The 26,325-nt window shown below is 46.0% G+C and overlaps 1 protein-coding gene across 2 annotated transcripts in view; it reads right to left on the bottom strand.

Annotated features, from left to right (window-relative positions):
• The window catches only part of PMP22 (peripheral myelin protein 22), a 30,601-nt gene extending 4,816 nt beyond the window's left edge, over positions 1–25,785 (bottom strand). Inside the window, exons 1-4 of one of the 2 annotated variants that reach the window (XM_035104666.2) lie at positions 25,575–25,785; positions 22,017–22,117; positions 20,574–20,673; positions 2,694–2,834 (exon numbers count right to left, since the gene is read on the bottom strand). In XM_035104666.2, the coding sequence (XP_034960557.1) occupies positions 2,694–2,834; positions 20,574–20,673; positions 22,017–22,094 (319 nt within the window). In that variant the 5' untranslated portion in view covers positions 22,095–22,117; positions 25,575–25,785. Of the gene's footprint in view, positions 1–2,693; positions 2,835–20,573; positions 20,674–22,016; positions 22,118–23,939; positions 24,079–25,574 lie in introns of those variants that run through there. The other variant, XM_035104667.2, reaches the window with a different exon arrangement.
• Between the last annotated feature and the right edge of the window lie 540 nt (positions 25,786–26,325).

Here is a 26,325-nt window from a genome sequence, read left to right as displayed (position 1 = left end):
TCTCATGGACTGGAGAGCAGGGCTGGCTTCCAAATGCTCCACCCAACAGAAACAGAGGTTCCAATTGCTCACACTGCTTTGGCAGGAGAGAATCGGGAAAAACACGAACAGGAGCTATCTTTATGCTGGCTGCTGAGGCTCCTAAACCTTCACAGCTACCAGCAACGGTATATACAAGGTATGGATTAATGTCCATAAAGCCCCAGGAATGTTATGAGGAAATGCAACCCTGACTTTGAAAAAGCAAACCTTTTTGGAGGAATGCAAATTTATCTGAGCACAAGCCAAAACAGCTCCCACTTGGGAGGCTCTTAAACAGACTCTTTCTCTCTCTCTCTAGGAGCCAGGGTGTGGAATGCTCACCCAATGCTAGGCTAAAGTGCAGTGAGATGAGGGACAGGAGAAGAAGCTGCTTGACACAAGAACTATTCAGAAGCACACAGCAGCTCCCTTTCAAGCCTGGTGCTACAGCAGTCAGAACTGTGGACTGAGTGGGTGAATGGCGGTTGATGGTACTTCAGCCCTGGGATAGTGGTTGGCAAGCATGCCACAAGACAAGTCCAAGAGATGGTGCCATTGCAGAAGGCATGGCAGTACAGGTACGCAAGGCAGTCCTGATTAGGACAGTGATGGCCAAACGTGGCCCTCCAGCTGTTTGGGGACTACAATTCCCACCCTCCATGACCACTGGTCCTGTTAGCTAGGGATGATGGGAGTTGTAGTCCCCAAACAGCTGGCAGGTCAAGTTTGGCCATCACTGTCTTAGGAGAGGTCTACTGATCTGGGGGTGGGGGGGACCTGGAAAGTGAAAGTGAAACAGCAGTATGGTGCAGGAGGAACAGGCAAGAGCAGCACAACCCATGCTGGCATGCTCAGTATGTTGCTGGACTCCAGCCGTCCACCATCAACTAGAACAAGCACAAGGGATAATGGATGTTCAAAACCTCTGGAGAGCACCAGGCTGGGGCAAGATTGTAGGCCTTACTGTCAAACCCAGAAATGCTGCCACAGATGAAAGAAGTATGATTCACCCAATATTTATTCCCAAGCCTAGGCTTTTGGCTCACTACACAACAACCTGGTTTACCTCGCAGACATGGAAACCTCTGGGCCCCAAAGCAGCATATAAATAAATGATACCATACCTAACTATACCAGATTGACACCTGCCATTTGTTCATTATGGATGCAAGAAGCCAAGGCTAATGGCAAAAAAAGCACTTGCCAGCCAAGCAGCCTCAAAGGCAGTGCCAATGTAATGTCTTCATGGATCACCGGGACATTTTGCAAAGCTGCTTTCTTCTGAGACCAATGCTTAATTCAAGGTCTACAGCAGGACTGGCCGAATGTTGACCCCCCCCCCCAGATGTCATTGGCTTCCAACTCCCACCAGCACCCGTCAGCATGGCCAGTGGTCATGGAATATGGGCCACAGGTTCCCTACCCCTGCATTTAAAAAAGCCTCTGGTGTGCTCCATCAGCTGTGGGGGGTGTCCTGTCCATCTAATCTGGAGCGCAGTTCTTATCCCCCATAGAGCTGTGGTGTTGGTTGATTCCCAATTAGGGATGGGGGAACTTCTGGACTTTCAGATGCTGTTGGACTACAACTCCCATCCTCCATGACTACTGGCTGTGCTGGATGAGGCTGATGGAAATTGGAGTCCCGCTACATCTGGAGATGTGCATGTCCAATCTCCAAATAAAAATGGTAAACTCACTAACTTCCCTTTGGGGGAAGGAAATGCCGCTTCAGGGGAGTTCTGCTATTGTTGATGCCCAACCTCCTTTTTAAACTATCTCACTTCTGTGACTTTTAACAGGAGCTTGGAACACAAAACTTTAGTCAACTATGCTTTTCCTGGAAAGTAGACAAGTGTTGAAAAAACCCCTTTGTCTGCTTGAACTGCTGCAGATCAAAAGCAGCAATTTGGCAGATCAAGGTGAACTGAACACAGGAGCACAGCCAGTTGTTGTTCTTTTAAAACGGCAATCTTAAATCAAGCATGCACAATGTTGTTCAATACAACCAGAGAATTCTCGTTGCTTACAATAGTAACATGCCTTTTTCAATAGGAAACATAATTATTAAATTATTAACAATTTAAATTATTAAAATTCACTTGCTAAATGTGCTGTGCTGTCACCTATTTTTTAAAATATATATTTTTAAATATTGAATATCCTATATTCTTTTAAGATGTCTTGCCCCCCCCTTTTTAGAATGTTGTGTAAGAAATTTAAGAATAAACCTACATTGGTGCCTCGCTAGACGAATTTAATTCGTTCCACGGGTCTTTTCTTATAACAAAAATTCGTCTAGCGAATCCCATAGGAATGCATTGAATTTTTTTGAATTTTTTTTTTTTGCCCATAGGAACGCATTAATTGAATTTCAATGCATTCCTATGGGAAACCGCGATTCGCTAGATGAATTTTTCATAAAACGAATTCGTCTAGCGAGGCAACCTCCGCTTGAAAAATCCTTTCGTTAAGCGGAAATTTTGTTAAGCAAGGCATTCGTTAAGCGAGGCACCACTGTACATACATGGCAGAGCACGTTCTGAATCTTAACCTACAGTAGACTCTTGGCTATTCTGGAGTCTCCTTGCTTTCCATCATTAACCAATGCTCCATCTTGGACAATTTCCCTTGGCAATGTTGCAGGATATGCAGTTCCACTCCCCTTTACTTACCAGCAAGGATCTGGAAAATGCCAGTAAGGTAGAACCGTCCACCCTTAGTGAGAGTGAAGAGCTGGCAGAAGAACAGGAACAAAGACAATACGCTGAAGATGATGGAAAGGCTCATCAGAGCTTGGACAGCCTGCAGCCATTCTGTAAAAAAGAAAAAATGAAGAAGAAGAAAAAACCATTAGGGCAATGCAGACCCAAAGTAGCAGTTCTACAAATTCATCTGCGCAAGGGCAGAAAATTCCCTTCTCTGACTGCTGAACATGAGATAGCAAAGCAGTAAAAAAAAAAAAAAAAAGATCCAGTGATTCTCTTTGTATGAAAGCTACAGTACAAATATATTGACTATCATAAACATCTATATCAATTGCAGCCAACATGGTGCCTCCAGAGACTATTGGACTACAGCTCCTCAAATCTCTTACCATTGGCAATGTTGGATAGGAATAATAGGAGTCCAACGAACATTTGGAGGGCATCAGGATAGCTACCCCTGCTATGTGTTAATAGAAGTCAAGTTAATAGAACCTAGCAGTTCGAAAGCACAGAGTGCAAGTAGACGTTTCCGTGCGCTGCTCTGGTTCACCAGAAGTGGCTTAGTCATACTGGCCACATGACCCTCAGCCAGTAAAGCGAGATGAGCGCCACAACCCCAGAGTCGCCCGCGACTGGACCTAACGGGCAGGGATCCCTTTACCTTTACCTTACTTTCAGACTCAGCTGTTGGAGCACATGTTTCTTCCTAGGAAGGTAACCAAGCAGTTTCAGAATTAAGGCACCAAGAGGATCTCTTGCAAATATCATCTCAAGCATACAAGGAGGAAATTCAAGGATGTTTTATAAGTGCTGCTTCTGGGGTGAGCAGGACATGAGCAATTTTCTCTGGCCATTTGTGCCATCTCCAACCAAATCTTCAGTGCTTTTGATCCAATTTTCAGAGGATAAACACGGAAAGTACAACAAGGAGACCACAACTTACTCACTGGCTCACAACTCTCCCAGAACCTAATATAATGAAGCAGCTGTGCATAGCCCCCTTTCTATCATTTCCAGAGCTTGCCTGCAGCTCTTGATATTTTACCTATTTGGCGAGGTTGGAAGTTCCTGGCTGAGTCAAACAAAACTAATTGGCACGATTGCCCTTTTGGGATGCAAAGCAGGGCCAGCTAGAGAGACCTAGAGGATTCAGCCAGCAGTCTGGAGGTTCCCACACCCCAATTTTGTCATGTTCCACAGTCATTTGCTAGACATTATGCCCATGACCCAGATCACTAACCACAGCACTTCATCTGAATGACCTGCAGTTGCTGGGAGAAGAATTGCAGTTTCCAAACCACTGATCTTATCAGTGGCTTGGGGAACTGAACACTTGCAATTTCTCCATAGTAGCAGTGCTTGCAGCAATAGCTAGCAAGAGGGTTTAGAGAAGCAGTTGTGAAATCTCCAGCGGGGGTAGAACAGCAGCTATTTAGAAAGGCCCCAACATTCGACTGGGGTGCTAAGAAAGCTGCAAAAGTCTGAAATAACCAAGCATCGTTAAGTGACAGTCCCGTCCCCATTTGGAACCTTAGGCGAGGCACTTGCAGCACAGCTGTCAAAAGTCAGGCGACTTATAACATGAGCTCAGTCAAAAGGCCATCCTTGATGTGTGAGTCAGAGCTGAACTATTTGCATGCCTTGTGGGCGGGTAAGTGTCCTTGCAAAACAAACACTACAATGAGCACTCCAAATACCACAACAGCTCACTGCTTCACCCCAGGAACCTTTAAATTTCTAATATATAATACAGTTTATTCCTGCAAGCATAAAAGGGAGACGGCAGGGTTGGCTTAAACCAGTGGAACAGCTCCACCTATTTATAGCTCCCCGAAAGTTACCAGACCAAGCAAAGGGATTACTCGACTTGCACATTCAACAGACGGCCTTTCAATGACTAGGCCTCTTACTACTGCTGCTATGTCTAGGAGGCAGAAATCTGCAAACTGGTGGTCTGGCTATTCTAAGGTAGGCTCTGAGAATTTCATCAGAGTCCTCGCAGCTGTTCCACTGGAAGCAAGAGGGGCCTTGCCTCAATAGAGCATCCTTTGGATGAGAGGCTTGTGTGTTGTCAAGTCTGTACCATCTGCTGTCTCTGTCTATGGTGCCCAGGTTCTCTCTGCCTTAGAAGAGTTCCATCCTGACCCACAATGTATCCCATCTTCCTTAGCAAAATATTAAAGATTTGGGCATTGGGAATCTGGGTACGTATTTTATCTAATATTGCCCTAGTTCTTTTGAAGTCACAGTTTTCAAAAGAGATTTTGGCCGTAGCACTTGGTTTCTTAAGCAGAAAATTAAGAAATCCTGATTATTCCCATGTGAACATCTTATTATCTTTAGTTTTAATTTACTGTTACCATCTCTCTCTCCCGGCCCCATTTCAGCTACAACATAAGCTTCTGCAAACAGAAGCCCCGGATATCCCCAAAGCTGAGGTTTTTTAAAAAAATCTTTTCAATAAATGCATTTTTTTATTAAGAAGAAACATAGTAATATTTACTCAGTATATTTAGGCCATAATCCCAAGAGCATTTACTTGGAGGCAAATTTCAGTGTTTCACCATTGAAACTTTTGGATGTTTTCAAGAAGGGCTGTAATTTTTTCTTGATTTTACTGGTTTATGATTTGTGAACTGCTTTGAGGATTTTTGTTTTTGTTTTACAATCAAGCAGTGCATAAATTTTATGAAATAAATCCATAAATATTTCCATTTCACCACTAGAGATACTGCTGTGGAAAGAAGTTAGCCAGCAGCTCAGAAGACAGACTTCAATTATGGCAAGCAGTGGGAAAAGTAGGGCTTGCACTACTAGATAAATCCATTAATAGGGTCGGATAAAAATGGTGAATATTGGACATTCACTGTTCTTGGTGAGTCACAACATTCCCATCCTATGCACACTTATTTGATTTCAGTGAGTCTTATTTCCAACCTAAGTGTGCTTAGGATTTTGCCCCAATCATGTTTGATATTTTACAAAAGCTTGGCAGAGGGTTGGACTGGATGGCCCTTGTGGTCTCTTCCAACTCTATGATTCTATGATTCTAAGGGCTAGCTGTCATTCCAGTATCCCAAATAAATCTCAACTGCCACACGTACATCCTGCTCCCTTAGAACTTCATCTGCAGTCATTCATCCAAGCAGACTGTCTATCACGGGAGAATGGCCCACACCAAAATTAATGGAAGCCAATTCAAACACCACCGAGGACAAATATAATTCACTCTTCCAACAATACCCACTTTTCCAAAAATGTGTAAAAACCACAGGGATATTCCTATGAAATTTCACATATGATAGTATACCTGAGGCTTCTGAAACTCTTGAAGCTATTTCACCATACAATAGAGGATAGAAATATATGAAGTAGTTTCATGCTGAGCAAGCACATTGATCCATTAAGCTCAGCTTTGTCTAGACTTAGTGTCAGTGGCTTCCAAGGACTGAACCAGGGACCTTCAGCATGCAAGGCATGTGATCTACCACTGAGCTACATCCCTTCTCCCAAAAGCTTTTCCCAGATGGAATCCCAAGTCTTCCCACGGGTTCCCTTTTTATTGAACAGGAGCAGTCACTCTGCTGTAGCTATTGCACAGCCAAATGCTGGCGGGTGGGTGCCTCTAAGAAGTTTTGGAAGGATTGCAAAGTGTTGAAATGCAGTGTTTCCAGAAGGGATTGTGACTCGCTTCATGCACACCTGCCTAGAAGCCACTTTTCCATGATGTGATGGGGCAGGGGGAGTGTGAGAGAATGACACAACAGTGTGGGTGGAGAGGATTGCGTGGGGCTTTCCTTCGCCGATGCCTGAAGGCGGGATGCCCATTTTGTGAAAAAGTCCTACATGATCTGCCCCACCCGCAAGTTGCAACTGAACCCCACAATAGTCAGTGGAAGAGGTTTCACTCTTCACACACAGACACACACACCCTTTGAATAAAACTATCCGAGTGGAAGATAACGTTTTTGAGAACATTTAGGTGGTCTAATGAGAAACCCACACGAAGGGTTTCGAATGCTTATTATTTCTTTTAGACTAAAAAAAGAAAAAGGATGAGGAATAAGAACGATATGCACTGTGCAGGTTCTTTCAAGCCCTTTATCACTGTAGGAGCTTTCAAGAATGTAGCCCCAGGCAGAGAAGAGCTATTACAAGTGTCACTAGTGTAAGCAACTAATAAATAAAAGCAACCTGTCTCCAGAATGCAGGCACTCAGAGGAAGAGAGCTGCAGTTAGAAGACTTTACAAGTGCCCCAGTTCTTTAATGACATGGTGTGCTTATTCCCCCCCCACACACCATGCACCAAGGGTCAAGCACAGAGCAGGGCAGCAGCAATAGGCTAGTGGGAGCCAGTGGGGTGTAGTGGTTACAGTGTGACCTTGGTACAGTCACTGCCTCTCAGCCTAACTTCCTTTGCAGGGGTATTGTGAGGAATAACTGCAGGGGGGGGGGGAATGTGTATGCCACCTTGAGCTCCTTGAAGAAAAAGGTAGGATGTAAATGCAAGAACCGAACTAAATGGTTTGAAAGCATGAATGCACATAAAATCATAGAGTTGGAAGAGACCACAAGGGCCATCCAGTCCAACCCCCTGCCAAGCAGGAAACGCCACCAAAGTATTCTTGACATATGCCTGTCAAGCCTCTGCTTAAAGACCTCCAAAGAAGGAGACTCCACCACACTCCATGGCAACAAATTCCACTGCTGAACAGCTCTTACTGTCAGGAAGTTCTTCCTAATGTTTAGGTGGAATCTTCTTTCTTGCAGTTTGAATCCATTGCTCTGTGTCCGCTTCTCTGGAGCAGCAGAAAACAACCTTTCTCCCTCCTCTATATGACATACTTTTATATATTTGAACATGGCTATCATATCACCCCTTAACCTTCTCTTCTCCAGGCTAAACATACCGCTATACTCCTATTGATGCAGCCCAGAATTGCATTGGCTTTTTTAGCTGCTGCATCACACTGTTGACTCATGTCTAGTTTGTGGTCTACCAAGACTCCTAGATCCTTTTCACATGTACTGCTCTCAAGCCAGGTGTCTCCCATCCTGTATTTGTGCCTTTCTTTCTTTCTTTTTTGCCCAAGTGTAGTACTTTACATTTCTCCTTGTTAAAATTCATCTTGTTTGCTTTGGCCCAGTTGTCTAATCTGTTAAGGTCATTTTGAAGTGTGATCCTGTCCTCTGGGGTATTAGCCACCCCTCCCAATTTGGTGTCATCTGCAAACTTGCTCAGGATGCCCTCAAGCCCATCATCCAAGTCATAAAAGACAAACTCGTCCCTTATATGCCCAATTGACTACTGAACTCTGCAAGTGATGGTGGGGTGCTCCTGCAGGCATCATCTTATCAGGAGGCCCATTCCTGATTCCTCAGTGTAGGAATCTGGCCTTTAGCATGGCCACACCTACCCTATGTAATCCCCCCCCCTTTGAACAGTAGACAGTTGCTAACTGTGTTGCTTTTTCACAGCCCCTGCTGAAGACCTTCCTCTTCCAACAAGCCTCTTAAATCAAGATATTCCTCAGTCTGGATCTGTATGGAATTGTTTTTTCTAAAAGATGTTTTTTCTTTCTTTCTGCTTTTATCGCTTGCTGCTTGCTACCCTGAGCTCCCTTTTAGAGGAAGGGCAGAATGCAAGTCAAATAAATGAAGTATAATGGTCTTGATTTCATTCCCTAGCAAATGTGATCAAAGCAGGACCTGAAGTGGGAGTAGGTCTGGGGGGAAACCTCGGCCGGAGATCTCAGAAAGCCTCAACTAACTAAAGCCAACAATACTAAAATGGTAAAGGGCAGCTAATTCAGAGCATGACCTGCAGAGCGAGCAGCTTCAGTTGATGTACACCAGTGGTGCCAGCTGACTTCAGCACATGACAGTGGAAGAAAAACTCCTCTAAATCTTGAGAGGCAGAATAATAAGACTGTCAGAGCAAAAGAACTGGCCTCGGAAGATATAAGAGGCACGTTGATAAGATAAACACAGTACAGCAGTGAGGCAACAGTAGGTGGAAAGAATGTGGCATGCTTGGTCCACTAACAATGGATAGAATGTTGCATATGAATGGAAAATACATAGTAAAAATGGGTATAAACTATATCTGGTAGCCTAAACAGGCTTGGGGGGAGATAACATTAAAACAAATGCAGAAAAGAAGTAAACACCATTCCGCAGCTAAGCTATTCAGAGTAAGTAAGGACGCAGTGAATTCTCTCTAGGGATGGATGCTGTGAGAGGGTTTGGGACATTGTCCTCTCTGAGCATCTAAGCCAGGCATCCCCAAACTTCGGCCCTCCAGGTGTTTTGGACTACAATTCCCATCATCCCTGACGACTGGTCCTCTTAGCTAGGGATCATGGGATCTGGAGGGCCGTAGTTTGGGGATGCCTGATCTAAGCCATCACAAGAGGGCTTCAAGAGGAGTTATGAAAGGAGACCATTTTGATGTTGTATGGTCTCCATTTACAGGCTTTATAAATAAAAATTGTGCACTGCACAAGCCCCCAACAACACGCGCCTCTGTGCGGTGTGGTTACCTTCTTGATTTGTAGCTCTGACTTCCAAAATGTCACTTTGTGGAATCCATTTTATTATTATGCCTGCAAAACTACAGTATACAGCAGGCATCCCCAAACTGCGGCCCTCCAGATGTTATGGCCTACAACTCCCATGATCCCTAGCTAACAGGACCAGTGGTCGGGGAAGGTGGGAATTGTAGTCCAAAACATCTGGAGGGCCGAAGTTTGGGGGTGCCTGGTATACAGTATACATTCGGTTTGTCTTATTTTAACTGCAATATCCACACCATCGTTGGGTCTTTGTTTCTTTAGTGTTTGTATGTCGTTTTTGAAAACACAATGAATATATTTAAAAAGAAAAAACAGAGAGAAAGTTTGCACTGAATATTTTTCTCACCAAACCTAGCCTTTGCATTAAGAGGACTGCTTTTTCACCGCTGTTTTAACCACACACTGTTAGGGTTGCTAGGTCTGTACACCTTTCCCCCATTCGTGGAACATTGAGACAAGAGCCGCACCTCAACAGCATGTTTTGCATGCAAAGTACCAGGTTCAATCCCCAGCATCTCCAATTAAGACTAGCCAGAAAACCTCGGAGAGCTACTACCAGGCAGTGTCAACCATACTGGGATAGAGGGAGCATTGGTTTGGCAGCCTTGCAGGTTCTTGACTGAACTTGCCGCCTTGCGGAAGCAAATGAAAATACACTGTATAATGAGTGGGCTCATACATGTGATTTGCCCCCCAGCTATCCAACTTTTGAGATTAGCACTTTCAAGATTGTCAAGCAAAAAGATCACACACACAAATCCTTTATACAGCCCATATTTCACAATGTAACATGCACTGTAATGACACTAATTACATGTGCTCACTGAAATAATTATTTTCCTGTTTTCTAGGGGTGTGTGGCAGCTTCAAATGAATTCCAAGCCACACCCAAAGTCTTGGGTGGAGTTCTGGGCTTGACAAACATAAAGATAAGGTGCCCCAAGTTGAAGTGGGAACCCCTAAAGCACCTTGTGGATGAGCCAGTAACTTGGGCGCCACCACCACCCAAAAAATAGAGCAAGCCACATTAAGGAAATGGCAGGGGGGGAGGGAGGTCTGTTGTCAATCATGTAATCCAAGGAAATGATTTTACCCAGACCCTCCAATCCCAGTATTTTGGGGGAAGAAAACACAATCTATTTTAGTTTTCCTCAAATCAATTTTAAAGATGGAGCACAAAAACAAGTGGGCCAATTTGGCAGCTTTCTTATTTAAAGGCACCCTCTCTCCTGTCTGCTCTTTTCAGACCAACTGTCCACAAAACACTAGAGAAGCAATTTAGACCAAGGCAGGTTGTTTTTCCAAAGCAGCACATTAGTGCTCCAGTTCCCTCGCTTGTCTCCCCCTGCATTATAAGCCCTCTAGACAAAACCTGGCTCTCTTGCACTTGCAAAACAAAAGAAAATGGCAAGTTGCAGGAATCAGTCATAACTAACTGGTGTGTGGCCTAACCTCGTGGATTTGTGTAACCCAATCTTACAATGGTGCTACTGAGCTAATCTTGTACAGGGCAGCATCTGACTCTAGTTGGGCGGCTGGATGGAGGTAAGATGCAATGTGTGGAGGCTGCAACAATAACAGCTGGGAGGTCTTTTGCCATGGAGGGACCAAGTCACTGACAGGGGTCCCATTTTTCTGGGACTGTGCCATTTTGACAGCAGGTAGGACATCACATATTTGAGGGATGAGGAAGCTTTGGCCCTCCAGATGTTGCTGAACGACAATTCCCATCAGTGCCAGCAAGCATGGCCAATGGCCAGAAATGATGGGATTTGCATCCTGTGTTCTTTTATATTCTGTTGGAAGCTGCCCAGAGTGACTGGGGCAACCCAGTCAGATGGGCAGGGTACAAGTAATAAATTGTTATTGTCGTTCAGCAACATCTGGGGAACCAAAACTTTCCCACACCTGAATATTTGAATGCCTCCACCTGCATAAATCCCACCCAAAGAGTTTCGGCATGCTGAGGAAGAGGACCCACGGTGGGAGCTTTAACTTAAAGCACTACATTACCAGGATCATATCATGCCCCCACAATGCATCACTGTGTCCGCTGCAGTCTCCCAGCGATGCCGTCATGCCCCTAAATACCATCAGCAAGAGGCTGGTCTCTAGCTCAGACTCCCATCTAGGTATATTCCAAGAATGATGTAAGACTTTCGCTATCTAAGCAGGCGGAGAGAATTAGATGTGGGAGGCCTTTCAGTTGCCTGTTTTGACCTGTAATTTTAGCAGCGTTTTCTTTTTCCTAGATGTATTTATATATTACGGTCATGAGGTCCAAGCCAAAAGGGCAACCGTGCCATTTAAGAAAGAAAGAAAAATAAGGGCGATATCTTTTTGTTCTGTTTGCTATCTTGCAGTACCAGGCTCTCAGGCAGATTTCACAGAGACCTGAAATTAACAGACTTGAATTCTTTACTAGTGAGGAGGGGGCAGAGAAGCCATAAATTGAGATTCTTCTAACGAAAGAATGACAAGAATGCACTTGGGCCCTCTCAGGCTCTTTATGCAGAGGCTGCTTGCATTTGCAAATACACAAGATTTCTAGTCGATTGCAAAGCTTTTTGCTTTTTTTTTTTTAGGGCAGGGGGGAGAGGTGTCTTCGCCTGCATGTCCTAATAATAATAATAATAATAATAATAATAATAATAATAATAATTTATTATTTATACCCTGCCCATCTGCCCGGGTTCCCCCAGCCACTCTGGGCGGCTTCCAACAAAATATTAAAATACAGAAACCCATCAAACATTAAAAGCTTCCCTAAACAGGGCTGCCTTAAGATACCTTCTAATGGTTTGGAAATTGTTATTCTCTTTGACCTCTGGTGGGAGGGCATTCCACAGGGTGGGTGCCACTACCAAGAAGGCCCTCTGCCTGGTTCCCTATAACTTGGCTTCTCGTAGCGAGGGAACAGCCAGAAGTTCCTCGGCGCTGGACCTCAATGTCCAGGCAGAACGATGGAGGTGGAGACGCTCCTTCAGGGATACTGGACCGAGGCCGTTTAGGGCTTTAAAGGTCAGCACCAACACTTTGAATTGTGCTCGGAAACGTACTGGGAGCCAATGTAGGTCTTTCAGGACCTGTGTTATGTGGTCTCGGCGGCCGCTCCCAGTCAGCAGTCTAGCTGCCGCATTCACTTACGTGCTCCCTGCCTGGTGGCTTCTCCAACAAGCAAGGTAAGCATTTCCAAAGAGGAGAACATCCCAAGGAGATGTTTGGCATGCCTTGCATTTTTCTCCTGCCTAATTCTAATGCCTCTTAGGCTCCGTTGCAATGCTTCAGGGCATTTGCAGAATACTTCATGGTACTCCTAGGAGACATAATAATCCTTGGCTGAGAAAGCATCCCACCCGGAAAATCACACACACACACACACCAATTTATAGTGCTGCCCCTGACTTTTCCTTATCGGGCTGGACATGCAGCCGGCGCTTTGCCTGGAACAGGGATATTGTGATGGGAGAATCTGCAAACAAAGCAGGGCTGCTAAAACCCCATTTCTTGAGGTCACGGGTGTGATATTCCTAAACCACAACTCGCATCAGTCCTAGAAAGCATAGCCAATGGCCAGGAATTGTGCGAGCCGTAGTTCAGCAACACCTGGTGGGCCAAAGGTTCCTCAACTCTGGTTCAAGAGCTCCAGGGAACTAGGAAGCATAAGAGGAACCCATCAAAGGGCACTGATAGGTCAAGCAGAAGAATCCTGCTTCCCACAGCGGCCAACCAATGCTTCTGGAGAAACCGCAAACAGGACATGAAGGCAATAACCAGCACTGAGATGTTGAATACATCCCTCATGCAACTAAAAGTCATTGACAAGGCTTTTCCTCCATGCATTTGCCTGGTCTTCCTTGAAGGTGACCTAAGCTAGTGACTGGCACCCAATCTTGGGGCATCAAAGTCCATGAATTCATCATGCAAAGAGGTGTCTCCACCTGCCTGTTTGTATTAAGCACTGAAGCAGTCAGCTGTTTCCTTATATTCCACTCTCAATTCCGTGATGTGCGGGAATCCAGTTCTGCACAGAAGCAGAGCGACCTGATTACCAGGGCAGTATGCTCGCCAAATTTGTGGCAGTGCTCCTCTGCCTTTAAAAAGCTGCAGGACAAACAGAGATTCAACAGATGCTGTTTCACCATCTCCGCATTGGGGGGACGGGACAAGAACCCTGTCAGGAAAAATATGGTCATCCTATGCACTGGCAGAAGCTAGCCTAATCCTGTCCTGAGTACAAACTAAAGCAGATTCAGGGGCAGAGATATTTCTATTTAGGGCTATGCATCATCATCAAAACAAATTCCAATCTAAACAGGTTCTGTATTCGCGGCAGCAGCCTGCCATGAAGAAATTCAAATAGATGCAATGACCTGCAATGAAATTGCACCTGATGGATTTCCGCTTGTTATGCAAACTAATAAAGGCATAGCATGTTTATCAGGGGGGAAATATGGCAAACAAGCATCATTCAGTCCTGTGCTCACAGTGCAGAAACAGGGTTGATGAGAAGAGGTAGCACACCTAGCTCCTACCGGTAGGTCTTGTCAAGGCTTTCAGCAATCCCAAGACTCTGGATTCTGCAGCCATGTTGAGAATGCAAGAACACTAAGAAGAGAAGAGGTGTGTGTGTGTGCGTGTGTGTGTGTGTGTCCCTAGAAATGTAATTTGAAAAATGCTATATGGGCTTGATCAAGAGGCTGCAGTGGCATCACTTCAACAGAGAATCTGACAGATATTGATTTTGGTACGAGTGGGATTCAGTCCTGAATTCCTTAGATAAGTCTGCACGAGGAATGTCTGGCAGGACAAACTAAACTATGACCAGAACATTTGAACATGCAATGACCACATTGATCAGGTAATTGAGGAGTTGTCCTTACTGGGGAAAATGTGCTCAGATCAAACAAGCTGGTCCCAGACATGAAAGGCTAGGGGAGGAGGGCATCCTGCTATCATGGTGCCATGTTCTGATGCCACTCTCCAGCTATCATCACCAGATGTTCTCAGCCTTAGCAAGCAGGGGTGTTGCCACTCAAAGGACCTTCCAGTGGACAGAATTTAACCTCCACTAAGAACATAGGGAGCTGCCCTATATCAAGTCAGACCATTGGTCCATCTAGTTTAGTACTGTCTGCACAGACTGGCAGCAGCTTTCCACAGTTTTGGTCAGGGGACATTCCCAGCCCTAGCTGGAGATGCTGGGGTCTGAAACTGTGACCTTCTGCACGCAAGACAGATAGATGCTCAACCACTCAACCAAAGAGCTACATTCCTTCTCCTGTGAACTAGTCCTGTATTGAAGAGATAAGTCAGGAAAGGTGTGTAGGAAAGGTGTGTTCAATCCACAATATCTGAAATGTGCACTCAATCCGACCACATTGCTTAATTCTGTAACTCCCCCTCTCCCAGTGTAGAATTCAGTCTTCTGAAAATGTTCTGCTAGAAGCAAGGATACCAATTGTGTTAGGTGAGGAAAGGCAGGTGTAGACTTTTGAAAGACCACAGTCAGCAACTCTTTCTTGACCTGGGACTTTTGCATTGCTGCGGCAGCCCTGCTGGGTGTTGGCAACTGCCTCAGTTTCCCCCTTGTATAGAATAAGTACAGTGCTGCCACTGATGATGTTTTGTGGGGAAGGGTGGTTTTTTTTTTAAAAAAAAGGTATGTGAATGAAAAGCACACCTGGTAAAATCCATTACCCATAGTGCTCAATAGCAAAAATAAAATAAAAAAACCTACAGGCCACAGATCCGGAGACAAGAAGGTGATACTATTATTAATGCACACTCACAAACTACTCATGGCACATTTGTGGTTGACAAGGGAAACCAAGGCGGCTTCCCCATAGCACATCTGCAGATAAATCACTTGAAACAGTTCCAGATTCACAGCAGCTTCTTGAAAAGGGGTGCTCTGGATTACCAGAATGTATATGGATACCACAATTGCCCCTGGGAATTCTGCCAGCTTTGCATTGGGGAATGGGCTGTGGTGTCGTCAGTACCAGATCTATATCAGCTTACACCACGTATGAGCTGGCAAAGGGTATAGGTACTCCTCACAGAATGAACTACAATTCTGTCCGCTTTGTGTTGGCCATGAACTGAGGATAGTAAAACACACCTAGCCATTCCTCGCGGCCTTTCTGCACCTCACCTATAAGCATCTAGTGGCTTGTTCTTCTCCAAGCCTCCAAATGAGAGGCTATGCTTAGTAAGCATGGAACCACATCCCAGGACGTGAGGACTGACTGGTCACTTATACCCATTAAGTGAAGTAGGGGTGATCACCTCCCTCTGTGGTCCATGCAATATGTACACACACACACACACACACACACTGGGTGGATGCACTGCCATGTGCCTTGCATGCATCGGGAAGGAGATGCAATATGTCTCGGCAGCAACCAGCTCTCAGGGTGCTGGAGGAGTTTGGGTTTATTACAGGGTGGAACAGAAAACACTCAGTGTTCCGAGAGACTTGTGGTATTCTAGCCTCCAATACAATGGCAGCCTTAGGCACCAGTGCAAGATTGTGAGCCTCATTGTTGCAGCTGAGAGCATAACAGTGTCAAAGTGAAGATGATGACAAAGTAACAGAAATAAGGAGGCAGAGAAAAGTAATCCAAGTTTTGTTATGGGCCACCCTCCTGTTCTCACGATTTACTTATCCAAAACAAAAGCCAAGAGATAGCTCAATCAGTAGGGCATGGGACTCTTAATCTCAGAGTTGTGGGTTTGAACCCTGGGTTGGGCAAAAGATTCCTGCATTGCAGTTGGCCCCTTCCAACTCTACAATTCTTTATTTAATTGTGGTTATCCTTTGGGATAAGAAATGTACTTCTTTTCCATAAGTTGGTGAAATCTGGAACATCCACCACTATAAATTTACACGGCTAATAATAGTTTAGCCTTTCCCTGCTGCGCTAACAGGCACCCCCGATTTGCAGGACATAATTAAGAAGGACATCTTTTATTGGAAACACAAACACAGCCAAATTCCGCCATGCATGAGCGACTCTGAAACGGCTTGCCTACCCTGCACATATAGCTGTGCCGAAACTAATGCCTCTGAATGCTGATTAAGGATATCGCTGCAGCCGTGTAAATCTGCCACATTGTTACACAGATGTACCCAGGCACTTGCATATGGAGGCTGGCACCACTAGGGGCCAGCAGAGAGGCACAAAACAGCACCATCCACACACACCCATTTTGCAGAGTTTGCTCTTCTGGGGAAAAGAGCAGCCGTGGGCCTTGAAGCTTTCAGCATAGTTTAACATTCCAGCAGAAGCTTCCACGCTGAGCTCCCACAACAGCTACTGGATACCTAGGGGGTCTTTTAAACCCAGGGTATCACAGAGCTCCAGCGTAAAATATACTGCAGCGATTTAGAAGGTCACACCAGTTCCTTCATAAACTTCCCACAGAGCAAAAGCAGCTCATTGTTTGCAACACACATGCTCCCGTTCACTGGAGTCAAAGATTCTAGAGAGACATGCTACAGCTGAGAAAATGCTGCCAGACGTATGTTCGTATGGACATGCCACACGAGTGAGAGAAGAATAGAGGTCCATATTTAAAAACAAAAGCAAGCAAGCAGTCACTGTCCCAAACTATGCAAGTAGGCAACCATGTCTCACCCTTCCCAAGCCTCAGGTCTCCAACTCATCTTGTACGGGTATGGGAAACTCTGGTGCCCTCCAGACATTGGCAGACCACAGCCCCCATCAGCCCCAGCCAACATGTCAAATGGTCTGGGATGATTGGCAGGGCCGTCTCAAGCACGTCGGGTGCCCTGGCGCCGTGGTGCAGTGATCGCTCCGGTGCCCCCGCCCCGCTCCTTGTCATGGCTGGTGGGTGGATGCGGCTCTGCCGCACGGCGCCCCCCTACCGGGCCGGCGCACGGCACCACCCAGACTACCCCTAGAGTTGGCCCTGATGATAGGAGTCAGGGTTCAACTACACCTGGAGGTCCATAGGTTGTATGGAAATGCCAACCAGTTTTAAAATTCTGCTTCTATCCTTTCTTCCTTATTTTTCATATTTTATATACCAGTTAATACTGTCATTTCCAAGCAGTATATAAGAGGGATACATGAAGGATACAACACAAAAGCAATTTAAAATGGGGGGGGGGAATCTCACTTAAAATGCCCACCGATTTGTTTTTAGAAGTCTTCACTAAGTGCCAGAAGTTGACATCAAACAGGCACCTTCCCTGTTCAACTGGCAGGGAGTTCCACAGAATTGAACCCACAATACTGAACACTCCTGGTGGAAGTGAGCTATGCATCTGAGCCATGGAGAATCACTAACTGTGACTCCCCGGAAGACCTCAGTGATCACACTGGATATAAGGGACTGAGCAGTCTTCAGGGTATCCTGGGCCAAGTTGTTAAGGACCTTATAAATGAATACAAGAAGCTTGAACTTCCACAATACTAAAAAGGTAAAGGGTAAAGGGACCCCTGACCATTAGGTCCAGTCGTGACCAACTCTGGGGTTGCGCGCTCATCTCGCATTATTGGCCGAGGGAGTCGGCATATAGCTTCCAGGTCATGTGGCCAGCATGACAAAGCCGCTTCTGGCAATCCAGAGCAGCACATGGAAACACCGTTTACCTTCCCGCTGTAGCGGTTCCTATTTATCTACTTGCATTTTGATGTGCTTTCGAACTGCTAGGTTGGCAGGAGCTGGGACCAAGCAATGGGAGCTCACCCCGTCACAGGGATTCGAACCGCCGACCTTCTGATCAGCAAGCCCTAGGCTCAGTGGTTTAACCACAGCGCCACCTGCACAATTATCATTTTTAATTCCCTGAACGCCTACCTGGGTGATGTGTGGAGGGAATGCACTCCAGTTGCTATCAGGCACTGGTTCCTAGATTTACTCCACCAGTGGCCAGTCCCACTGATTGTCACAACTCATGGGATTTTCAGCTCCCGTGAAAACACCAAGTATCATACTACCAGAGTAAGCTGTTCTAAACTAAGAACAAAAAATGATGGCCCACTGAACAACCACAATTTTAATATTAACTCTTAATTATTACATAAATAAACACTCAATTTCAAGGCACTGATTTGAGAACATTTCAACTTTGGAAAAAAATGTGCCTGGAGGGGATACAGAAGTGGAGCAACTCACATTGCATGACTATGCCTAAAGAAATGCTTTGGGACTGGACTCCTAGTGACTCATTGAGAAGATACTCAAAGTGGCCAAGTTATGACTGGAGGAAATCTGCTCTTCAGTAGCTATGATGGAATAAGGAACATCTGTAATCACTAAGTGCCCTCAAAGCCTCATGACCTTAGGAGACTATGTGATGTAGGAGGCGACAACAACTATGATATGGATTTGGCACTTGGTGCCATTTCCTTAGGGCATCCTCAGAACAGAAGCAAGCCACAAGTAGAATGGTGGGAATCTTTGCCACACCCTAAGAAAAAACTGGAGAGGTCACTGCAATTTTGAAACACTCTATCAGCAACTAAGGACCAGCGTCAAACAGCCCAAACCTATGTATGTTTATTCAGATTAGTTCTCTCTGGTAAGGGGGTATAGGATTGCAGCCTACAGCAGCTCCAAATCTGCTAAGAAATTCCAGGACTTGAGCTGGGTAGAAGAACAATCTTAGGAGAGTAATTATTTACAAACCGAAATGGAAAAGGGCTCAGTTTGGGTCATAACTCCAAAACGGTTTCTCCCTCTCCACCTTCTTCCATGGACAAAATTCAACTTCTGCTTACATCATCTAGGTTGAAGATTTTAACTCTGGAGAATGGGAGATGCTTTGCTCCAACACAGTGCAGCTGCAAATCTACAAGTACGTAGGGATAGTCTTGCTGTATCATACCAAACATTCACCTACTCCAATGCTGCAAAAGAATCATGATTGCCTTTACGATAAGCCTTTCTCCATAGCATTAACATCTAATTAGTTAATAATAATGTCAGTGGTTTAAATTGTCTTGAGTGCAGAAGATTTATTCACCAACTTCTGAATGACCCAACTCCTGAGTTGTGGAAACAGGATACCTCTAGCCATTAAGCTATGGAAGTATTTTGCTACAAGCCAACGTGAGATGTGTGAACAAGCTGTAGCAGTGATAGTAACAAATACAAATCAACTGCAAGCAAAAAAGTAAGCAGAAATGTTTGGATACTTAGAGATTGGGGGGGGCGGGGAACCAGCAGCAACTTTGTGCCAAGTTAGGAAAGTTCCCAACTTACATTTCCACTGGGACTTCCTTTAACATGGATCCTCAGTTTACCTATTAACAGCTTCTACAGCTTAATCCAATGCATGTCCACTGACCAGTTAAGACCCCTACTGTGCAAAATAGGGCTTCCTCAAAGGTTAGTGTGCACAGGACTGCAGCCTTAATGTGCCAAATAGGTTACAGTTCTTACTAGCTTATCTTCAAAACACAACTGTGATCCAGCCTGTAGAACATTCCTACCCACAGAGCTGTCCATTATGCTACTAAGAGTGTGCCACCCATACAGGTTTTATTCACAGCCAAGACTCAAAACGCAGCAAGGGAGTCTAGGTTTCAAATGTTAACATAAGCTTATGTCAAGTAGTGAGCAGGTGAGTAGGCAGAAGCGGGTGGGTAGGCAGCCAGAGTACATCATACACAAGATTATGTTTCAAGCAGCCACCTCTGGATTAACCATTCATGGATAATAATAGGCAACAGAAGGGGAAGAATCATAGCTCAGTGGTTGACCACATGATTTGCATATTAAATGTCATGGGTTCAATCCCTGGCATCTCCAGGTAGAGCAGAATCCATGAAGCCTTGAAGATGTGCTCCAAGGGTAGACAATACCAAGCCAGATGGACCAATGGACTGACTCAGTATAAGGCAGTTTCACACATTCCTGTAAGTTCACGTGATTTTAGAGAATGGTGGGCCAATTCTTTCTTTCTCTTGTTACATATTGGACTCTAGGTTTTCTGAAAGGCTTGGCAAGAAGTCAGAAGATGTAGGTCCTTAGAATCATAGAGTTGGAAGAGACCCCAAGGGTCATCAATGCAGGAATCTCAGCTAAAGCATCCATGGCAGATGACCATCCCTTGAGCAACATGTGCTAAACAATGAGGAGAACATTGCAAGACACACAGACACTCACTGATGGGACTAGGGTTTCGCCCAAACTGCACTCAGAGCAAGCCCTAAGGACTAGCTCATTGTCAAATCTATTTCCAAAAAATGTATCATAGGAGGCAAAGTGAAGAAAAGGTGACAGAATCCTCACCATTTGTGGACGATGTAGAGCAATGAAACGAACTCAGGGATCCCTGGAGGGTGCAGTTCTGCCAAAGGTCTGATGTGTGCCCATTCCCAATGAGCCATTGCTGAAAGAGAAGGACAGAACACAGTGAGGGGGGGGGAGTCTAAGAGGAGCAGGGCCACATAAACTAAGCACTCAGAGAAACCATGGACCACTAAAACTGATCCATTGCCTGATGCAAGTTCATCCGCATGTCTGTTCTTGCTTTGTTCTTAAGAACTGAAATGAATCCCTGGGCAGTAAAGAGGCGAGGCACTTTAAGCTTTCTAAACACACACACACACACACACACACACACACACACACACACCACCTTTGTGCATAACTAAAAGCTTATTTCTGGGGAAGGCACACAAAAACACACACAATCCTATTTAAATTGACAAAGAAATAAAGAAAAAGTGCTTCGTACTTTCATTCTTTGCATCCATTGCAAAAGGGGAGAGGGAGAGAGAGAGAGTTCAAAGAAAAAACAAACACCTCTCTCTTTAAGCCTTTGCCAAATCCACAGGGAAAGGGAAATCCAGTTCCCCAAGACTCACCTCCCAGTGGCAGACTACAAAAACAGGTCTTCATGCACTCCCAAAACATCCCTTTACTGTTTTTTCTTTTTTTTTTAATAAGACCTTCTTGAAAAGCATGCAAATGAAACAAGCCTACAGTAAACAACTGCTCACACAACTGATTACAATCAGGCATTCATTGACACACCTCTGCCTAAGGTAACAGATTAGTTAACAGATAGATATGGAAATGTGAATGCATCCAGCAGCATGCCGGTAGTAATTCTTCTCCTGGATGCTGAATATGTAGTGGCTGACTGTATAGGCAAGTCACTTAATGGAGAGGGAAATGTGCTCTGTAGATTTTCAGGCTCTTTCTCTTCCCTAGAACTTAAAACCAGTTCTGGGACAGAGTCCTGGCTCAGATTTAACAAAGCTTTGTGACTCTCCTAGTTTGGCTTTTCTTTTTAACTAGCAAAGACTAACAATGTTTATAAAGGTTTCATATGCTTCAAGATGCTCACATGCTCCAGAAACCTGATCTCCAAAAAACAAACTGTTCTTCAGTTATTCTTGAGATGCAAAGCAATGAAGTCATTTGGGAGCCATTTTGGCTGCAACAGCTTCCTTTTTCATGAGAAGCCATTGGATCTCCACTGTGATCAGTTCATAAAGAAGCATTGGAGTTGCAAACAAAAAAAGCATAACCCTAACATGTTTGCTCAGACCTGACTTCGATGGAGAAAGTGCACTTTTAAATGCAAAGTAAACTTCTACAGATTCCAATGGAATCGCATCTAGGCAGAGAGCATTAGGACCAGAGTTCAAAAGCTCTGGTTCACTCTTCTGCCCTTTAGCAACTTGGAAGGAAACTGGAAAACAAATGAGGAGTGTTTGTACTTACACTGACAATTGTTGAGACGAAGAGAAGGACAAGCACTGAAACATGGAGCACAATGATTCCCAACAACAAAAGGAGCATTTTGGCAAAAGTGTTGGATAGATCTGGAAGGGAAAAATAAAACACACACACACATTTAAGCAAAGGGAGAAAGGTTACCAGTGAACAGCCTTCTGCATGATATTGGGATGATGAGGCAAGTCTAATTTTGAGAGACGAACAGCAGAGGGTGCCTCTGAGACCGAAAATATACACCATATGGTTTGAGGAAGCTAAATAAATGCATGAAAAAACAATATACATCATGTGTGTGGAGGGGGGGGCATTTAATGTGCACTGAAGGTGGAGGCAGACGGAAAGTTTTCAAACTTCTTAACTAAGAGATCTAAAAAGATGAAAAGCACTAGCCAATAAGGGCAGGGCAGGGAGTAATTAATCTTGCATGTCTGAAGAAAGTCAACCAATTTGGCAGGTTTGGAAAGTAAAGGGTGAGATCTGAAATAAACCAGACCCAGAGCCTGGTGCAGTGAACATACCCATCAGAAGGCAAACAGAGCTGAAGGGGTCAGAATAAATGTTCTGAAACTCCCCTCCAACCTCTCCCTAAAATATCACATCTTTCTCTTTTCAGGACTGGATTCCTTCCCCTCCCTGCCCCCAGCCCCAGCCCCAAGATTTGGAAAACTTATGGTGACTATTGGTGTATGGAAAAACTCAAACGGCATCACATTCCTCAAAGTTTCCATTTTATGGGGGAGGGGGTGCACTCTGCTCCCAAACAGCCAGCAGATGATGAGGTGATATATACATATATCAAGTATCTGTTTTCTAAATGGGTGCTTAAGAGCGAGCTCCAAAGCAGAAAAGAAAAGAGTCTAAAATAAAGCAGGAAAACAGCCACCCCGCTTGGACCAGACCTCCACTGGCTCAGGAGGCGGGGAATGGAAACCGTTATGCCACAAAGCAACCATTCTCCCTTGAATAATCAACATTTGGAGCCTATTAAACCACCAGCCCCACAAACGCAGCCGGCCAGCTACCTCCCCACAGCTTCTAAATAGAATGTGGAAACTGTAAAAAAAAAACTAGAGATTGCATTAAATTCTCTCTCTCACACACACAAACATGTGTTTTCCCCTTTTGGGGGTGTATGGGGGGGCGAGAGTCCTAGGAGGCCAAATGTGGGAGAGATGGAATTTGGGGAGCAGGAACAGCAATCAAGTTCTGCGGATTCGGAGGGACCAGAGGATCAGTTATTTGAAATACTGTTTTTAAAAGTGTGTGTGTGTGTGTGTGTGTGTGTGTGTGTGTGTGTGTGTGTGTGTTTGGGGGGGGTGTCTTTATAATCAGGTGGGAGAAATCTCTCTAGAAAAGTTTTCTTTCACAGAAGAGCGCCATGCACTCTCTCTCGCTCCCCTTTACGCACACTTCCAAATCTGCCAAGCGACTGTTATGAGGAGTGGAATTCTTCCAGGGCCGGCGGGGGGGGGGGGAGAGGAGGGGGAAAGACCTACGTGCTAAAATGTTTCAACCCGTTTCTAATTATATCAGCCCCAGCCTCGAGTAGCGGACTTTCTCAGCTGCGCGAAGCCTTGGGGAGAGCTCTCCACCCCACTCCCACCGCTAGACACAATAGTCCTACAAAGTGGGGTTCAATGCAACAGGCATCAACACGCAGCGATCCCCCGATAAACTTTCTGGGGAGTTGGGTCGAGTAGGGTCCCGCATCCAGGGGTAGAAGCTGGGTGGGGCTGCTGCTGACGTTATATCCAAATCTAGAGTGTGCGCACGGAGCGGAGAGGGGCCATGGGGCCGGTTGCGAAGAGTGGTCCCAGGGGGCGCTTCAGTGGAAAAAACTCTTGCTCCCCTCCACCCCAAATATATATATGTAAAAGAATGCGCTGGGAAGACAGGCGGGTTACTTACTGGTCTGCAAAAAATAAAATAAAAGCTCGCGCTCCCTCTGGCAGGCGACCTGGCCACACGCTCTCTCCGACTAAGACTGCGCGCCGAGTGCGGGCGCCCGCGTGCCTCCCTGTCCGAAGATCGAGTGAGCCCGCGAATGGGCGGGACCCCAAGAGCTTCGCCTTCCCGCCGGAACAACGCCCAATGGTGGCCGGGCGCCAAGCAGGGCGGGTCCAGGGCGCCGGCGCAAACCGACGGGCAGGGAAAACGGGCGGGCGTCTATAAATACTTTCCCGGACGGGAAAGGAAAAGGGAGAGCGTGCGTACGATCGCTTTGCCAGCGGAGCGGCCGCCTTAGATCGTGGGCCCCAGAAATCCAAGCCCGGATAGCTATAGTACCCCTGGGCTTTTCTTTTCTTTTCTTTCTTTCTCATCCCCAGTGGAAAAGCGGAATGCAGGGGTGCCAACTTGAATAAAATATTGGGGGTCCAGGTAAGCCCCGCCCCAGATAATCTATTACAAAATGAGGGGCACCCACATCATAGGAATGGCAATGCCCACCAACTCAAATATTTTATTGCTGGGTGGGCAACCTACGAGTTGGTTCCTATGGCGGAAGGCATGGGAAAGATCGTGGCCCCGTGGTACAACCACTCTCCCCTTCTCCGGTCCTGGGAAAGCGATGTTCCTTGCTGAAACGCAAGGCGGGTCAAGGGGCGGCGGCGGTGAAGATCTTCGCGTCCGGTCGTCCTCGGATGGCTGCGGATGCAGATCCGTCGATAAGTGGGGCGCAGGACGGGGGCACGTTTGGAGCCGCACGTTTGGAGGCGCAGCTACGATGGAGCCGCTGGTGGGCTCCGGGGATCCAGAGGAAGAAGAGGCCGGCGGCCTGACGCGCCTAGGCAGCTCAGCTAGGCACAACGGATTCAGCACAGTCCGTCCACGCATTAAGCGCCTCCTTTTCCACACGCCCCGTCCCAGTGCTTTTTTCACTGGAATGGGATGCGGTGCGTGGCACACAACACACGCGCAAGGCGTTCCGTCGGTAACCCGGAGAAGAGACCGCTAGCCTGCCCTCTCCTTATAGCTGCTCTTGATTCGATTTCTGGCGTGTTCCCAGTGGGTTTTTTAACCGCTCTGTGCCCCCCAAGCTGATGCGTGCAAGAGCAAGCTGCATTGCTCCTGGGCCAGATGGCTCCGGTTTGTCCACCCCAAAACCTGTTGTTGCCTATGTTGCACGCCCTCTCTCAAGCCGCTCACATCCGTTCCTCTCTCGATTTCATTTATCTGCATTTGTGTCCCGCTCACCTGACACCCAGAGAGGAATCCGACGGTGGGGGTAGCATACCTCACCCTTTAAATTTATTGTATTGCTAGGATTTCACACCTAACAGACCTCTTTCACCTTTCTTCCTACTACCACCACCTCCCGCCCATAGTAACCGAAGCAGTGGAAATCTAGCATCAGTTCTAGAGTGTTGTATCGGTGGCAATCCGAATTAAGAGAACAGCCACCGCGTTTCTCGAAGTTGTGCTCCTCGTGAATCTTTGGCACCCCCGAGCTTCTAAGAGGAAAGGCAGGTTGTCCCAATCCTGATCTCTGCTAGATTTGAGCGTTTATTAATTAATTAGTAATAAAAATAATAAACAACTTACCAAGGCCAAAGAGCTTGCTCTTTTTTTTCCAAGCAGTATTCCCTAGAAAGCGAGAGCCAGGTGGTATTAAACTCCAGTTGTTGGATCCAGGACAGAAGCAGATCTGCCTCTAAACTCCTGTGCGCGCCGAGTGAGCCCTCGCTGGTTGCAAACCCTTTACTGCATCCGCAGGTCTCGTGCTCGCCCCGTTTATTCAACCCCCGTTCCAACGCCCAGATATGTCATGGTGGCCTGAGAGAGAACACCCTTTACTATTTAAAGGGGCAGCGCCTCTCTATCTTTATCCTCCGGCAGGGAACATCGCCAGCACGCAGGGCCTATTTAGGGTGAGCAAAGGATTACTCCGCCGCGAGGGAGTGGCCGGACTGACATCTCCGTGGTCGAAAGGCAGGGTGAAAAGTCCGGAACGATGAAGTACACCCCTGTCAATCACCCCGTTGGCAGCTGTCGTTCAAAGACCGAAGCAAAAGGAGAGCTTTCAAGGTGTCCTGGGGCTCAGTGCTAAAGGTGATGGAACCAGGGGCTCTGATTTTTTCCCGTGCCATACAATAAGTGGCTTCACTGAATAGATTTGCAACATCAGTTTAGCTCACCTGGTTGTAAGAATGGGAGATGCGCAGCCTTTAGGGCCTTTCCCCGCTTTGCATTTCGGTCGCACAAGGGTTTTTCCTCCAAGCCACAATGCCATCATCCCTGAAGACCGGGTGATTATGTCCTTGGTGGAGGTGGGGCAGCGCAGGTGTGTGTTCCA

The sequence above is a fragment of the Zootoca vivipara genome, chromosome 2 (genome assembly GCF_963506605.1).
Source record: "Zootoca vivipara chromosome 2, rZooViv1.1, whole genome shotgun sequence".
NCBI classification, from domain to species: Eukaryota; Metazoa; Chordata; class Lepidosauria; order Squamata; family Lacertidae; genus Zootoca; species Zootoca vivipara.
The sequence above is the reverse complement of the archived record's forward strand: the minus strand, read 5'-3'. Positions and strand labels throughout refer to the sequence as shown.